Genomic DNA, 18039 nt, shown 5'->3' on the forward strand with positions numbered 1-18039 from the left:
GAAGTATGGGTATTGGAACGGGCCCCTGGCCTCCACAACATGACTCAAAGTGCACGCACGCACACACACACACACACACACGCACACACACACGCACGCACGCACGCACGCACGCACGCACACACACACACACGCACGCACACACACACACACACACACACGCACGCACACACGCGCACACACACACACACACACACACACACGCACACACACACAGCCTGTGCTAACTCAGCCTTTGTAACGTGATCTGAGACCTCTGTGACAATGCTTCCCTGGATGTGAGCCAACATTCTCACTGCAGCCTGGATGGTGAAGGAGAACATTCTCACTGCAGCCTGGATGGTGAAGGAGAACATTCTGACTGCAGCCTGGATGGTGAAGGAGAACATTCTCACTGCAGCCTGGATGGTGAAGGAGAACATTCTCACTGCAGCCTGGATGGTGAAGGAGAACTGTTGCATCACGAGAGACACTGCCAGTGACAGAAGGGTGTGTTGCATCATCATGGTCACCATCACAATGTCAGTCATGTATGGATCAGGGTGGGGTTAGGTTAGGGTGTAGGGATCAGGGTGTAGGCATCAGGGTGGGGTTAGGTTAGGTTAGGGTGTAGGGATCAGGGTGTAGGGATCAGGGTGGGGTTAGGTTAGGTTAGGGTGTAGGGATCAGGGTGGGGTTAGGTTAGGGTGTAGGGATCAGGGTGTAGGGATCAGGGTGGGGTTAGGTTAGGGTGTAGGCATCAGGGTGTATGGATCAGGGTGTAGGGATCAGGGTGGGGTTAGGTTAGGGTGTATGGATCAGGGTGTAGGGATCAGGGTGGGGTTGTCCCTGCAAAGTTATTTACAGAGACAACGACCTTACTGCATTCATCTGGCTTATTTTGGTCATTGTTGCTGGGCTACAAATAATCTACAAGGTACTAATAGACCTGAACGCGGACCTTTTTTTGGCCAGCGCAAACGGGCCCTATATCTGGCTTTGTCAAATCCAATCTGTGTGCTGATTTTTGAGTGCCGATGCTCGTGAACGCTTTATCGCGCTGGCCATATGCTAGGTTCCGACCTAGTTTAATAACAGATGAAACAGCAACCACACTCTACTGTCAACCCCCCCCCCCCCCCACACCTTAACCCCCCACACCTTCAAAGGCTGTTTGAAGGTTAAGACTTAAAGGTTAGGTTAGAATTGGGTTACGGTTAAGGTAAGGGTTAGGGTTAGGCATTTAGTTGTGATGGTTAAGATTAAGGGTTATGGAATTCATTATGCCAATGAATAGCTGTAAAAACGTATGTACGTGTGTGTGTGTGTGTGTGTGTGTGTGTGTGTGTGTGTGTGTGTGTGTGTGTGTCTTAGTGTGTCTGTGGGTTAGTACAAATCAGACAAAATATTTCAATAAAACTTCATAAAAAGGAATATTTAATGGACATTCACAACAAAAGACATAAAGCTGTATATACAAAGCTTATGGACATTATTGAGAATATTGACTTGTCAGGCAACATTTCATTTTCAATAGTAGCCTAATATAGTTTGAATATAAAACCTGTACTACACAATTCTGCAAGGATATGAGCAGACAAAAGCATTATTTACAAGCAGTGTTGGGGGTAACTCATTACAAAAGTAACATATTACATGTCATATATTACTTTTAGCAGTAACTCAGTAATATACAGTAATATTATACCAGTTACTTTGTCAAGTAACTCAAGTTACAAATTGAGTAACAAAATAGTTTTAATCAAAGCATATAATAATCTCCTAATCAAACTTTATGCAAATAACCACTATAGATGACAATAACAAAGGAAAGGAATAACATTTAGAATTTTGGATTGTTTACACTGACTTCAAGGCGGTTGACATTATTTTTCGGGATGGTTCCGGGGCGGCGATGTCATTCTGCTACTGCTGTTATTACAGTGAAAGTAATGCAAAAGTAGTGTAATAAGTAATGAGTTACTCACTCTACACAGACGGTAATATTGTAAAGTAACTTATTACTTTCAAATGAAAGTAAATAGTAATATGTAGTATATTACATTTTGAAAGTAACTTGCCCAACACTGTTTACAAGTCATTGTTTATATCAGGTGGAGTGGAGAAGGAGCGTGTTTGCGAAGTGGCTGATCTAGGCTGATAGAGGAGAGAGGAGGGAAGGAGAGGAGGGAAGGAGAGGAGGGAAGGAGGCACGTCAGAGGAGAGGACACAGCCTCCTCCTGCGGCCCAGCTGCGTGTCCAGCTTGAGGAGGAGGGACAGGAAGTGGCGGTTGGGGTAAACGGCTCGTTTTTGGACCACGTGCTTCAGTGCGTCGCAGAGAGGGAGCCGCCGCCGCAGCATCAAGTACGCCAGCGCCAACGTAGCTGAGCGGCTCATACCTACAATGCAGTGCACCAACACTCTTCCTGCACAGTGGGTTAGAGAGAGAGAGAGAGAGAGGGGGGAGAGGATGTGAAGGGAAGATGGATGCAAAGTAATGGGGGGGAGGTAAAAAAAAATGGATGGGAGAATGTTGCACTTTCACAGTAGTAGCCAGTGTCATGCCGAGTTTTGCACCCCCGCCGAGAATTGCATCCCCACCTTCCAGGAGCATATTGTAATGATTTATACGGAAACTAACTGTTTAAAAATTATATAATTGTCTGGGTAGACGTGATCTCCAAGCCAGGGGGTCTGTCCTGGCTCATGGAGGCCGACTTTGATTCATTAGATCCGCGTGGAGGTGACTTCCATGCTTGGGGGCTCTCTTCTGGCTCATGGAAGCCGACTTTGGTGCTTAAAATCCGGGTACAGATGACCTCGAGACCTGGGGATCTCTCCTGGCTTTATGGAGGGGGGTGCAAGTCTCGGCGGTTTGTACCTGCCGAGATTTGCATCCCTGTTTTTAAGTTAAAACAGTCAAAAATATGGTGGGGGTGCAATTCTCGGCGGGGGTGCAAAATTCGGCATGACACCGGTGCTGTGAAGACACACACATAACGTCATACCATCTTTGCTCTTCAGGGCCTGATGTATGAAGTCGGCTGCAGGTTTGAAGTACTGGCTGAGGTCAAAGTGTTCTGAGTCCTCTGCAGGAATGCCGCAGTACAGACAGGTGGCGCCATAGAAGCTCTGCTCGCCGATGCTGCCTTGCTTTCCGTGAGCTGCGTTCAGGACATGCGTGATGCCAAGCTTACGTAATGTGCTTCTGTTCTGCGCTACGGCCCTGGGAAACACACACACACACACACACACACAAAGACCAACACAGTGAATGAGAAAGAAATGTTTGTAACTGCAATATAGGGCTAGGTAACACCCCATACAGTCTGTGGTGGTGAAGTCACCACCGCAGCAGCTACACCCCATACAGTCTGTGGTGGTGATAGGTGAAGTCAAGTGCAGTGTGTGATGGAGCTGGCAGTTCAGCGTCCCGGGATGCCATCAAAATGTTCAAAAGTTCGGCCAAAAGAAAAGGTATCAAAATTAAGTACTCTTATTGGTATCGGTATCACTTTAAGGGAACTGGTAACATAGTTTTTAAAATCATACCCAGCCCTAAACTGTCATTTCTCAGACCATGAAAACGGATCGATGAGGCTTCGTCAATGTCAGTGCTCTGTATTGACCCCTGCAACAGAACGTGCAAACAGGCGAGCAGTGTTGGGCAAGTTACTTTCAAAATGTAATATACTACATATTGCTAGTTAGTTAGTTACTTTCATTTGAAAGTAATGTTACTTTACAATATTACTGTCTGTGTAGAGCAACTTGTTATTTATTACACTACTTTTGCATTACTTTCACCAAAACAACAGCAGCAACAGAATGACATCGCTGCCCGGGAACCATCCCGAAAAATTATTTCAACCGCCTTGAAGTCAGTGTAAAGTTTGTAAACCATCCAAAATTCTAAATGTTATTCTTTTTTCCTTTGTTATTGTCATCTATAGTGGTTATTTGCATAAAAGCACACAGTTTGATTAGGAAATGATTGTATCTTTATTTAAATATGTGCTTTGATTTTTTTTTAAATAACTCAATTTGTAACTTGAGTTACTTGACAAAGTAACTGGTATAATATTACTGAAATCCTATAAGTAATAAGTTATATTACTGAGTTACTGCAAAAAGTAATATATTACATGTAATATATTACTTTTGTATTGAGTTACCCCCAACACTGCAGGCAAGCCACTCACACGTTTCCTATGTACAGGTTGGGCCAGACCTCGTCCACTGGTGTCAGCTCCAGGCTGCAGGCATCCAAGATGAGCTCCAGCTCCTCGATGAGCACCAGGTCCTGTGGCGTCTTGCTCCCTGACATTCTGCTCACAGAGGCTCCAACAGACCTGAACAACACTCTGCTGTCTGTCTGTGCACTCAATACCAGAGTCTGCAACCGTGTGTGTGTGTGTGTGTGTGTGTGTGTGTGTGTGTGTGTGTGTGTGTGTGTGTGTGTGTGTGTGTATGTGGTGTGACAGTGAGGGACACGAGCAGGTGGTTGTTTGAATGGCGGCTCCAAAATTAGTTCTTGGTCTCGCTCACTAGATGTGTTAGTCACTAGTCATGCGTGCTCTTTGATGATGCCAAAGATCCAGAGACAGAAAGACGGGGCGAGTCTCTGAGGTCACATCAGAAGATTCGAGGAGGCGGGTGAAGGGAGTTGAATTTGTTATATTGATAAGTTAAGTTAAGTTAAGTTATCCTTTATTTATCCCCATGGGGAAATTCATCGTCTACATTTGACCCATCCTCTACTAGGAACTGTTGTGGAAAATTACCCTGACAGAACCTTCCTAGAACTAGGAGCAGTGGGCAGCCGCAGTGCAGCGCCCGGGGACCAACTCCAGTTCTTTTTGCCAGTGCCTTGGTCAGGGGCACTGACAGGAGTATTAACCCTAACATACATGTCTTTGATGGTGGGAGCAAACCGGAGCACCCGGAGAGAAAACCCACACGAACACGGGGAGAACATGCAAACTCCACACAAAAAGGACCTGGACACCTCCGCTGTTCCAATAGTCCATTTAACCCCCACCTCTGCTGTTCCAATAGTCCGTTTAACCCCCACCTCCGCTGTTCCAATAGTCCGTTTAACCCCCACCTCTGCTGTTCCAATAGTCCGTTTAACCCCCACCTCCGCTGTTCCAATAGTCCGTTTAACCCCCACCTCCGCTGTTCCAATAGTCCGTTTAACCCCCACCTCCGCTGTTCCAATAGTCCGTTTAACCCCCACCTCCGCTGTTCCAATAGTCCGTTTAACCCCCACCTCCGCTGTTCCAATAGACCGTTTAACCCCCACCTCCGCTGTTCCAATAGACCGTTTAACCCCCACCACCGCTGATCACGGCTCAGGCTCAGTCGACCTGTTCTCTTCTCTGCTCCTGAAGTTTTTGGTCCAGAGCAATAAGCTGCAGCAGGAAGCCTCTGTTGGGGAGGATCCAGCGTTTGTGTTGCACAGAGCGCACGGAGGACAGAAGGCTGAGGCGCTGCTGGATCATCAGGTAGGCGAGGACCAGCGCGGCCGAGCGGCTCACACCCACAGCACAGTGCACCAACAGCTTGCCTGGGAAAACGGCACAGGTGACACAAAACACAGGTGTGTGTCAGGAGGACAGAACAGGTGTGTGTGTGTATCATGCTGCCCTTTGCCAATGCTCTGTGTAGAAACGTAGGTGACTGCTCGCGGCAGCCTACCTCCGGATGTCAACGCCTGGTGAATGAACTGAGCGGCGGGGTAGAAGAAAGGCGAAAGGTCAAAGGTCGGCAGGTCGTCGGCTGGGACTCCATAGTAAGTCACCGTGGTTCCGTAGAAATCATCACTGCCTTTACAGCACATCTTACCATGAGCTGCGTTCACAACGTGAGTGATGCCCAGCTGCCACAGCCCAAACTTGTCATGGGACATATACCTGACAGAGACAGCATGTGTAAGACACACACACGCACACACACGCACACACACACACACACACACACACACACACACACACACACACACACACACACACACACACACACATTTACAGTATAATTATACTAGAAATTGCACTCTTTTTTGGGGTGTGTGTGAGTCAAACTCCTAAGCTTAGTGTGCTCAACCAGATCGAGTTTCTCTGGCTCGAGCTTGTCATCAGTGATGTCACTTGAGCCATTATAACATCACGGATGATGATGTCACAATGTCTGTGATTGTGAAGGCATAAAATACGTAAAATATTTTGCGCACTCAATCAGAGTTTCTCTGGCTTGAGCCCATTTCTTGTCGGCAAATTTCGGAGGCGATCGCCCGGACATACAGTACAAGCAGACAGATGATATTATAGATGTTCATATAGGATAGGATAGGATATGCACTTCATAAACAGTACAGTACACAGATACCCACATGTCTCCTAGATACAGGTTGGGCCACACCTCGTCACCGTGGCGACAGGAGCGCGGGGCCGAATGTAAAACCTCCTCCAGCTCCTCGAGAGATGGGACGTCCCATGCACGCGCCCCCCTCTCTGAATCCCCTGTCTCACACATGCACCTGTCTCTCTGAATCCTGTCTCACACACGACACGCACCTGTTTCCTCTGTCTCACACATGCACCTGTCTCACACACGACGCGCACCTGTTTCCTCTGTCTCACACATGCACTTCACATGCACTTCACTCTCTCCTCTGAGTCTGTCTTCCTCTGCTCAGAGTCTCTCGTATCGTGTCTCACAGAGGACGCAGCGCCTGTACAGTAAACAAGTAGTCCACTCGGTTCTCTACCTAAAACTAAATGCTGCCCCCTGTGCTCAACAGCTGTGCTCCACTCACAGCCTGTGACTGTCAAAGACAGGTGGTGCAGCTGACTAGACGTATTTACACACTCACACTGTCACACAGCACTAACTGGACAACTGTTTCCTGTATATAGACCATTTCAAAGACAATTTTAAACGTTCTATTTCTAAATGTACCTTAGCTTATTTCCTGTTGCAGTGTTTGTTGTTTTACAATAACTGACAGGAAATAAACAAGGGTCCAAAGTCATCACCAGGCTCTTCTCGGCGAGAAACTGTCAATTGAACCAAACACACGTTCTTCCTGCATTTGACCAGCAGATGGCAGTGTGACCATGTGCGCATGGTGTGTCAGCATTGGGCTCTCTTCTTCATGTTGTTGAAATATTCTCGTCTCTTCCTGTTTTGCCTGGTAACGCGAGGTTATGTTTTGTCTATGTTTTGTCAGGTTGTCAGAAGCATGTTGTTGGCTACCTATATCTACTGTAACGTCACGGACATACGCTCTATGGATACTTTGTGTTGTGAGTTTATAACGTCAGACGCCGCGGACAGGCAGCAAGCGCACAGCCTTCAGTAGCGGAGTGACAGTGGGGTTTGGGTAAGTAACTGTGCTCTTTTAAAATAAGTTACTGACTATTTCTCTGACTTGTGTTTTGACACAACGTTTTTTTTGTGTGTCTTGTGTCTTTTTATGTCAAGAAAATAATTTTTAGTGTCAAACTAATTTAATAATAACCCAAGTTGTCAACGCCTAAAACACTGATTTGTGATTGACCCAAAGGGTGTTTACGGTATCTGGAATGTAGCAGCTCCACGTTACAATGGAGCTAACATTCCCCCGCTGAATAGACTTGTCAGCCCTGCCCTTTGTCAGAGTCTCTCTCTCACCCTCCCTTCCTCCATCTCTCTCCCTCCCTCCCTCCCTCCCTCTCTCTCTCTCGCACAGACTGAAGGTCTTTCTATCCCACAGCTGTGTCATGCTCTGTGTGACTCGGTGGTGACTCACACTAAGCAGGGAAGCTGACATGGCACTAGTCCTGAGTAAAAAGCCCCAGGCTAGAGACGCTTCCTGACATGTCGTTGTTGTTGTTGTTGTTGTTGTTGTGGTGGTGAGGCTTGGTCATTTAAGGAAACAGCCATCTGTCTCCTAGCTGGAGAGAGTGTATGAGGAGGGAATAGGCAGCAGCTCCTGAGGTGACTTGTTAGTTGGTGTGTGCGCTTCTTCAGCATGACAGCTGTCATCTCTGCCTTATCAGCTGATTTGTTAGCTCATCAGGGCACTGTGACAAAACCCCACATGATGGCCCGTTACAGATGAGGTGGTTATTTGTCTTTCTGCATGAGCAGTTGTCCTGGCATCATCCACCTGCCAAGCTGTTTACATGTAGGATTGTTCTGCTAGCTACGCCTATGTGATGTGAGCACTTTCCTCAGTGCTAAACTAAGCCTGTTTCTCTTGGATGTAGTAGGCCATAACCAGCTGAGCTAACCACACTCGACCTGGTCTGATGTTCTGCTCAGTCACTGTCACTTTCTATGACCCAGCTACTCTTATTGACTTTGCGCTAGGGATGCACAATATATCGGCAATCATATCGTTATCGGCCGATGTTAGTCATCTATCTATCTATCTATCTATCTATCTATCTATCTATCTATCTATCTATCTATCTATCTATCTGTCTATCTATCTGGCAATGTGGGCTCTGTTCTCTGTTTCAATTTTTGTGCCGGCCACAACTATGGCGTTTTACGTGCGATCTTGCTGAAACTTTCAGGGGATGACCGAGCCGGATTTTTTAATAAGGTGATTGTCCTACTTGTCATCAACGATGTCATCCGTGATGATGTCATCAGTAATGTCATAGAGCAGGTGAGGCCACGACGCGCAGTGGTCATCAGTGATGTCATAAGAGCAAGCATTCAGTGTTTTTTATGTACAAAATTTGATTATCATAGAAACTCCTTTTTATACAGATCATTCGACATCGATAAATATCGGTTATTATCGGTCATAACAGCAATGTTAATATTGGTTATTATCGATGTTGGTGCGTGCATCCCTAGTTTGCTCTCGTGAAGAGTAGTGTTTTCCCATATTATTATCAAAATAGATCTTTTCGATAAGCTTATTATTCATTCCTTCATTATTATTATTATTTCATTATCCAAGCCTTGTGATGTCTCACCTCATGGATTGCCTTCTGATGGATTTCTAACTGCGACATCACTGGCTGCAGCTTCTCTATAAAACAATTGTTGGAAAATCACCCCTCTATCTCTCATACCTGCACATTTCCCACAGCACTTAACCCACCAACCGCTTAAGATTAGGGATGGGCATCGAATTTCGAATTTTCGAATAATCGTTGTTATTATCAAGGTCGACTTTTATTATTGAAATTCGAAATTCGAAAAAAAAATTTTTTTTTTTTTTTTTTTTTTTTTTTGAGTGAAATGTTGCATTGTCTCCCCTGATTCTAAGTACCGGTATAGTCAAATCGCTATAAGCATTTTAAGCAAGGTTTATGGAAAAATGAATGGCGGATGAAATCCCATGAAGAGGGAGAGGGGGTGACTTTGGCACCCCTTTGGCACTCAGACCTGAGCCTACTAAATATTTAATGAACCACAACCACTCATGATTGTCAAAACTGTTTTTTATTTTCGAAAATGTCAATGTAAAAAAAATTAAAAATGTAAAAAAAAAAAAAATTTTTTTTTTTTTTTTTTTTTTTACATTTATTTATTTATTTTCGAAATTCGAATTAAATTCGAATTTGGCCAGCGAATTTCGAATAGTGTTTTTGCTAGCAATGCCCATCCCTACTTAAGATGCAGCAATTTCGGTGTGCTCAACTCTCCAAACGTCCGCACAGTCTTTGGCCGTAATTCTTTCCGTTTTGCTGCTGCAATGACTGTAAGTCACTACAAAAACACACTTAACTCACAACTGTCACATCACTCAACACCTTTCAAACACACACACAGCCTGCATCACATACCTGTATATAGACTGATGTACCTGCTGTACCTGCTGACCGGCCTCCATTTCTCTCCTCTCTCTCTTCCTTATCATTCTAATAAGGTATAATAACCAGTAACTGTTCTCTCTTGTTTTTGTTATGTATCGTATGTGTTGTTTTGTGTTATTTCATGTGTGTTATTCTGTATTTTGTTAATTTTTGTATCTATTCTTGCTGAGGTCTCTTGGCCAGGTCATCGTTGTTACTGAGAACTAGTTCTCAACCGATTTGTACCTGGTGAAATAAATGAAAATGAGAAAACTGCCTGTTGGGTGTTATTTGAGTCTTTATCTATTTGAGTCTTTATCTACTGTCAACTCAGCGCTGTAGCCTGTTGAAGTTCAGCTGTAAGCTGCTATTGGCTGAGCCTCGCAGACCTTTGGAGCAGCAGGGAACGTGTGGAGAGCAGTACTGTGGTGAGCTTATCGACAGGTCAAAGGTCATCGAGGGGAGAGGACAGACAGTGCCTTTCATCAGCAGCTGAATCCTGTTGCAGAGGAACACAGCCTCCATGCTAGTGCAATAGACTCTGCTTGTTTACTGAGGGAAGCTCCACCGAGCAGCCTGGATGGTTCGTTGCTATTTTGGTTTTGATTTGAGTGAAGAAGAGTTAAGCATATTAAGTTTGTAGATATAATACTTAGCTAGTTACACTTAGCTAAGTTGTATTTTAGTTTGTTTTGGAGGGGCACACAGTACACACTGTAGGCCTGCTTTATATGGATCAGTATGTCTTGTCAACACATGATCATAGGCTAGGGCTGAACGATTTGGGGAAAATATGTAATTGTGGTTTTTCTGATAGACATTGATTCCGATTTGATTTGCGATATACATTTTTAAAGTCAAACTTCAGTTCAATATTCAATATATACTCAATAATATTCAATTTATCGATTTAAAACATGATGTGTGATGTTAGGGCTGCCGGACGATAATCACACACAAAAATGAATTGCGATTGACAGAATATTTAAAAATGCGATTCATATCCTCACCTTTTTCTCGTTTGTTCTCGTTTTCATTTTGCTCGAGGCATTTTTGTAGTTAGTGTGCTGGATTTACTGAGTTTGAGTGTGATGAAAGGTTTTCACCATGGGACGCCTCTAGGCTGACTTCAGGCACTCTCACACAGAGCCAGGAATAAAGTTCAAATGCCTTTAATATATGAATTAATCTTTCATATCAAGGCATTTAAACTCCTGGCTCTGTGTGCGAGTGCCTGAAGTAAGCCTCTGAGGCTTCCCGCTTTGTTTCATGTTTATTATATTGAACTTCAAGAGCACCTCGCATCCATGGAGGGCGCTACAACGTGAGCACGCTGTACTTCTCTCTTCTTCTTTCTTTTTTTTAGGTTTTCACCGATATTGAACTTGATCCATGGACCAATGATTACCTGCAGCACTAAAATAGAAGTCCATTTTGGACATTGAAAATTGAAAATTTCATATTGCGGTTTAAAAAAAAATCGTGAGAAATAGAGCTGAGGTGTTGTCAACCTTAGCTCTAAAATTATAGGCAAAACACAAAGATCCCTAGTACAGTTTAATAGTGCACAAGTGCTCAAGAAAGCGCACAAGATAATCAATTAGTCTTTTTTTTCCATGTATCTACCGGTCCTTGGCACAAAAAAGGTTGGGAACCCCTGCTCTAGACGATCCGGTCTGCTCAGCAGAGATGACCTCTGACAGAATGGCACCACTGCCGTCCACAATTAGGCGTAGTAGTGCAACATGTTTCTCCCGTGTGCCTGACTCTGTCTCTGCCTGTCTGCAGTGTGATGGCTCCCCTGGAGGAGAGTGCGAGCGCCTGGAGCTGTAAGCGCGTGGCCCGCTGGCTGAGGGAGGAGGGCTTCGGGGAGTACGTGGAGCTGATGTGCACGCAGCACCGCCTGGACGGCTCCAGCCTGCTGGCTCTCACGGAGGCCGACCTGCGCGGGCCCCCGCTGGGCCTCAGTGTGCTGGGAGACATCAAGAGGCTGGCCCTGGCCCTCCGCAGGCTCCAGAGACAGAACCAGGCCCAGCTGGAGGAGCTGGGCCTCGGCGCCACGGACAGCCTCCCCGCCGGGGCCACCCTGGGGGCCGCGGGGTGTAACGGCGTTGACAGGAGGTGTAGCGGAGGCGACCGCTCGTGCAACGGCACCGAGCTGCGCCTGCGGGACGGGGACAGACCGGGCTACGGTTCAGGAGGGGCCCACTGTCGGCACACACACCCCAACGGGAAGTGCAGGCTGCACCTGGCTGGCCGGCTGGACCCGGAGCTCTGGAAGACGGTCCTCAGTTCTGTCTACGTCATGTTTGTGTTCGGATTCACCTCCTTCGTCATGGTCATCGTCCACGAGCGCGTCCCGGACATGAGGACGTATCCCCCCCTGCCTGACATATTTCTGGACAGGTATAAACTGCTCATTTTGTCTTTCTTTGTGGCTTTGAAGAGTCTTGCACTGATATGACTTCAGTTAGGGCTGGGCGATATGGACAAAATCATAACCTCACAATATTTTTTTAACCAAATACCCGCGATATCGATATCGCAACAATATTGTAGGGATGACTATGGGTGCTTTCACAAAATATTTACGCAAGAATGAGAATTTTGATAAATAATCAACAGTAATGTGGATGTAATAGAACACTTGTGTCATATCGTGATATTACAATATCCAAAATCTAAGACTATATCTAGTCTCATATCGCGATATCGATATAATATCAATATATTGTCCAGCCCTTCAACTTCAGTAAATATCTCCTTGAGGATTCTGCTGTACCTGTATATTGAGCTGCTACCACCCAGACTCCAGAGTTCATGTACTGTGCTGTTCACCTGTACTGATATCTAATCTATACACTGAGAGAGATATTTTCTCCATACACTGATAGAGATATTTCCTCTACACACTGAGAGAGATATTTCCTCTATACACTGATAGAGATATTTCCTCTATACACTGATAGAGATATTTCCTCTATACACTGAGAGAGATATTTCCTCTATACACTGATAGAGATATTTCCTCTATACACTGAGAGAGATATTTCCTCTATACACTGAGAGAGATATTTCCTCTATACACTGATAGAGATATTTCCTCTATACACTGATAGAGATATTTCCTCTATACACTGAGAGAGATATTTCCTCTATACACTGAGAGAGATATTTCCTCTACACACTGAGAGAGATATTTCCTCTATACACTGATAGAGATATTTTCTGCCCTCTGACAGTGTTCCCAGAATCCCTTGGGCTTTTGCAATGGCTGAAGCCTGTGGCCTGATCCTGTGTTACATCTTTCTGTTGATCCTGCTGCTTCACAAACACAGGTAGCCCCACTGCTGCAGCTACGCTCATTACTCATACGCCACACCAATGTGTGCAAATTGGTTCCATATCTGCTGCTAGGCTATGCACTTAATGTGATTATATATTGATTTTGACCTTGTTCATTAATACATAAACAAGTACTTGACAGAGCATTCATTGTGACTTTATTTGTTCTGAGCATTTTAATTGTCCTAAATGAGATTTATTCGAAATTAGTTCAGATCAATTATATTTTAGCGTATTGAGGCACAACAACCGATATAGTGGTATAACAACACACCAGGTAACAAACCAAACTCCAAATTTGTGTGTTTCTGTGCTATTTCTCTCTCAGGTCCATTCTGTTCAGACGCCTGTGCTCCTTGATGGGGACGGTGTTTCTGCTCCGTTGCTTCACCATGTTTGTCACCTCGCTCTCTGTGCCGGGGCAGCATCTCCAGTGCGCCAGTAAGGTGGGGACGACTCAAGCACGTTACAGATTAGATAAGGTTCTGCCACTTCAGCATTACTGCTATGCTAACTGATGAAGTGACGTAGTAGCATGACTGATATAACTGGAGCCTTTGTCCCCCCAGATGTACGGTGACACTTGGGGGAAGTTCCAGAGGGCGCTCGCCATCTGGAGCGGCTTTGGCATGACGCTGACCGGCGTGCACACGTGTGGCGACTACATGTTCAGCGGCCATACTGTCGTCATCACAATGCTCAACTTCTTTGTCACCGAATGTGAGTGTTCACGCTTTGATGTGTTCGCGCCCCAACGTGCGCGTGCACAGCTTTAGTTGGGGAATAGGTGCATTGTGTAATAACACTACACAAAAATGCAATGTATTTTCACTTTGTTATGTAATAACACCCATATTTTGTAATAATTACCACAGTTTGTACACATCTTGGAACGCAATATGCAGTGTCAGTGTCACTCATTGTCGTGCAGTTTCGATGTCGTTATCAAGTACAGTTACTATTAAGCTACGGAATATAGTGACAAACTACGGTAATAGTATCTTTTCAAAATTAATTTTTGGTCAGTATGATTCATACTAGGATGCATAAAATAAACATTATAATGTAGTAATGATTTTTATGAATGAAGACATCCATTTTGGTTTGATTATTATCCATCATATTATGCAATTTTTATGAGAAAAATAAAGGGCAAATCTCATATTTTGTAATAAACGTAATGCAGTGTTATTACATAGCGCAGTGATACTCAACCTGCGGCCCGGGGGCCAGATGCGGCCCGCGACAGGGTGCAGAGTGGTCCCCCCCGACCATTTTTTTTTGTAATAAACGTAATGCAGTGTTATTACACAACGCCTTGGTACAAGGTTAATCGACGATGCCATTCCGCCCTGCAGACACTCCGCGGAGCTGGAATCTGATCCACACCATCTCCTGGGTGTTGAACCTGTTTGGGATCTTCTTCATCCTGGCGGCTCACGAGCACTACTCCATCGACGTGTTCATCGCCTTCTACATCACCACGCGCCTCTTCCTCTACTACCACACCTTGGCCAACACGCGCGCCTACCAGCAGAGCCGCCGGGCGCGCATCTGGTTCCCCATGTTCTCCTTCTTCGAGTGCAACGTGAACGGGCCCGTGCCCAACCAGTACCACTGGCCCTTCCACAGACCTGCTTTTATGAAGACTCTGATTGGATAGTGTATTTTTTTTAAATATTTTCTTTCTTTCTTTCTTTCTTTCTTTCTTTCTTTCTTTCTTTTCTGCGGTTTTCCTCCAATTTTCTCCCCAATTGTACTTGGCCAATTCCCTCGGTCATTGCTCCACCCACTCTGCCGATCTGGGGAGAGTTGTAGACTAGCACAAGCTTCCTCTGATACATGGGCACTCTCCAGCTGCTTCTTTTCACCTGACAGCAAGGCGTTTCACCAGCAGGATGTAGTGCTGCGTGGGAGGATCACGCTATTCCCCAAAGTCCCCCCCCCCCCCCCCGCCTCCCGAGCAGGCGCCCAGACCGACCAGAGGAGGCGCTAGTGTAGCGACCAGGAGTCATACTGTAATGGTAAAATGTCTAAATGCTTTGTTGATCCATCAATAATCAATTGCTCGTTTTAAAATGAATATAAGGGGGTATTTTATTCCATGACAAACAAAGTTCCACTGTGCACAGCGGGTCACAGTCCTGTAGAAAACGACAGTCAGGACTGAGCCACGAGCCAAGGCGTCTTACCCATCATATAGCTTTAGCTCTCACAATACAATACCCCACTGGCTTCAGTTCCCACCCGCAGACACGGCCAAGTATGTCTGTAGGAACATCTGACCAAGCCCGGAAATACCGCTGCCGGGAATTGAACCCGGGTCTCTCTGTTAGGCGAGTGCATTTACCTGTAGTCTACACTACACTACACTACCCAGGCACTCCTTGATAGTTTTTTAAAGACTAGAATGTGTGCGGACTGTCAAGGCTGATGTGTGAGTGAGAAGACTTTCCTTTGAGTCAGCTGCGAGGTCTTTTGGAAATTTGTATAAATAGATGATTTTGACCTTGTTTTTTATTTTATTTGCGCGCTGCTGTCTTAAACATTGAATGCTTATTGCGGGGGCCTAAGAGCTGCCGGTACAGAATCTTATGGAAAGAGGGCCAAACAAAGGCACATATTCTGCCTTTTGAATGATCACTTTGTCATGTTCCACTTGCTTAACCCATTGATACCTGATGCAGCATTTGTGTGTATATCCCTCATTTGTGTGTGTATCCCTTTAAGACCGCGAACCGCGTCACGCGGTTCGCGGTCTTAAAGGGATACACACACAAATGCTGCATCAGGTATCAATGGGTTAATGTTCAAGGTTTACTAATGTGTTGGGGGGGCAGGGTTCAGCTTTTCGTTAACTACATTTTGTAAATCAACTGAAAGGGCTTCACACAACTGTAAAATGCGCTCACATTTTGGTTGTTGTTGTGGTGACAGTTCAGAAATGTTTGCTGCAATAAGACACTTAACGCCTGTTTTGCAACGACTACCAAAATAATACGATTTCAGATTTGCAACAGGAAAAAAACACTTTGTTCTTCTCGCCACGTGAGAGTTCTGTTTCACTCACAAAGAGTTTATTTTCCCATTTTTTGACTTTATAAATTGAACTCGTCAGTGTGGTCTGTAGGGCTTTCTACAGTCATACTTTATCACAAACAAATCCCAGGACTTTTATTGTAATGTTCTCTTTTGCCAATTAACCCTCAGTATTGTGCAATTGCTTTATTTATGATCATTTGGTACAATGTTATTTATTGCTTTGTATTTTTAACAAGAAGATTTTAGTCTTCTGTATACGAACAAATGTATGGAGCTGCTTTGTTTTGTGATGCTTTGTTTGTCCAGAGTTGTCCTGCCTCAGTAGAGTTGGATAATGGAGGTCGAGGACTATTTTATATATAAAAAAGAAACGTCTGTTTACTATCTCATTTTTGATCAACACTATATTGGGTAACACTATTTGGATAGTCTGCTTACAGAGAGTCGACAGATTATTTGTAGCATTTCAACAGCGATGGTTGACATTCAACTATTCAACTGTTTAACAGACGTTCAACAGATTAATTTGAGTATTTGTGACAATTCATAAAGATGCCTACATATTGCACTAGGTGCAAGTGTTTGGACGGGACAGAATCTGTTTATTGAATCTCAACTAATGAGCTCTTAAAACAACATCTACAGACAAAAGTGAAAGAGTTGAATTGTCGAATGTCAACTAATAAGCTGTTGAAATGTTACTCTGTGGACTCTCTGTAGGCGGACTATCCAGAAATAGTGTTAAGGCCTATGTCCACCATAGGCTGCCTGAACAGACCCACGTGTATGCAGGATCTGACCAAAATAGAACAGGTGCATATTTTTGCTGTACCACATTTTTGCCTATGAAATACATGATTGGTACAGTTTTGGCTAATTGGATGTAATTTTCTGTGTTCGCATTGTTATAAATGGTCATAAATGCCATGAATCTTGACTGGTGGTGGTGGTGGGGGGGGGACCATTATAAATGGCAAAAAAGTGCTATTTTTGAGCTTCCAGCCACTTTTTATTTTTTACATAAGGCTTGAAAATTATGGTTTTTAGTATTTTTCAGCAGATTGCAACATTTTCTCATGTTCGGCAAGCAAATTTTGTTTCCAAGCAATTTTGTAAACAAAATGGGATAAATAATTTCAGCTAAAATGTTCATATGTATGTGATCCAGAAATGGTCAATAATTGACCTTTTTGGTCAATTAATTAATAATCAGAAATGGTCAAGTACTAAAAACTGACATTGAAAGGGTGCCGAGCTTGCCCAGAAATTACTCACCTAATTGACCACAAATGGTCAATTAGATGGTGTAATGATTTTAAAGTGCATATTTAGTTTTTATTTGACACTGCATTAAAAAGTCAAAATGGAACAGACTCAATGTTGGTGCTAATCTTTTACATATACCCCACTGTGATAATCCCACCCAAAAACATTCACTTTGGATTTTATCTTGTGGGAAATTGTGGAAAGCCAAAACAAGCAGAAAGCAAAATTGTTTATAATCAAGACAAACTGGCTTATAAAGGGGGTTAAAATTCTGAAAATTAATAAATATTTGGGTATGTATAACTTCATCTGAAGGTATAAGGTTTGGCAAAAAAAAAAAAAAAACTTGGGCCATTAACTTGAGAAGTATTAATTAACCATCTATGAGGGTTAACATGGGCGGGAGTCTGTTTCAGCAGCTGTATCGCATCTGGTGGACATGGGTTTCACCCTATAGCATCATGCTAATTGTTTACAATTTGTATTTATTTGCAATGCAAGTAATTTATCTTTGCCTTTTGGCACCAATAAAAGTTTACAAAAGAAAACGACTTTTATATTTCAGATTGACAGTTTCCCTGACTGCTGTGTTCATTACTGACATAT

The 18039-nt window shown here is 44.1% G+C and overlaps 2 protein-coding genes and 1 pseudogene across 3 annotated transcripts; 1 reads left to right on the forward strand and 2 right to left on the reverse strand.

The window, feature by feature from the left end:
* Nucleotides 1–2194: 2194 nt before the first annotated feature.
* On the reverse strand, nt 2195–4307 carry LOC310796193 (dual specificity protein phosphatase 13A-like; the record flags this gene model as incomplete). Its single annotated transcript, XM_083658334.1, has 3 exons — nt 2195–2406; nt 2989–3206; nt 4183–4307. The coding sequence occupies 3 exons, from the start codon at nt 4305–4307 to the stop codon at nt 2195–2197; spliced, it is 555 nt and encodes a 184-aa protein (XP_083514460.1).
* A 1033-nt stretch (nt 4308–5340) lies between these two features.
* LOC310796113 (dual specificity protein phosphatase 13A pseudogene) lies at nt 5341–6514 on the reverse strand (annotated as a pseudogene). Its single transcript has 3 exons — nt 6372–6514; nt 5681–5895; nt 5341–5549 (listed from the first exon to the last, which is right to left on the reverse strand). The product of its transcript is annotated as a dual specificity protein phosphatase 13A pseudogene (transcript).
* Nucleotides 6515–7240: 726 nt separating this feature from the next.
* On the forward strand, nt 7241–14976 carry LOC310796024 (sphingomyelin synthase-related protein 1-like). The gene is made up of 6 exons (XM_083658175.1): nt 7241–7364; nt 11569–12186; nt 13023–13118; nt 13454–13571; nt 13695–13845; nt 14484–14976. Exons 2-6 carry the CDS (start codon nt 11573–11575, stop codon nt 14786–14788), a joined length of 1284 nt encoding a protein of 427 aa, XP_083514301.1. The 5' UTR covers nt 7241–7364; nt 11569–11572; the 3' UTR covers nt 14789–14976.
* The last annotated feature ends 3063 nt before the right edge of the window (nt 14977–18039 follow it).

This window comes from Poromitra crassiceps, assembly GCF_964638095.1.
Source record: "Poromitra crassiceps genome assembly, chromosome: 22".
NCBI lineage: Eukaryota > Metazoa > Chordata > Actinopteri > Beryciformes > Melamphaidae > Poromitra > Poromitra crassiceps.

Coding starts and splice junctions, on each gene's coding strand:
- LOC310796024 (XM_083658175.1), top strand. CDS start 11,573: ATGGCTCCCCTGGAGGAGAGTGCGAGCGCCTGGAGCTGTAAGCGCGTG. Junction 12,187..13,022: donor CCTGACATATTTCTGGACAG/GTATAAACTGCT, acceptor GCCCTCTGACAG/TGTTCCCAGAATCCCTTGGG. Junction 13,572..13,694: donor ATCTCCAGTGCGCCAGTAAG/GTGGGGACGACT, acceptor TTGTCCCCCCAG/ATGTACGGTGACACTTGGGG.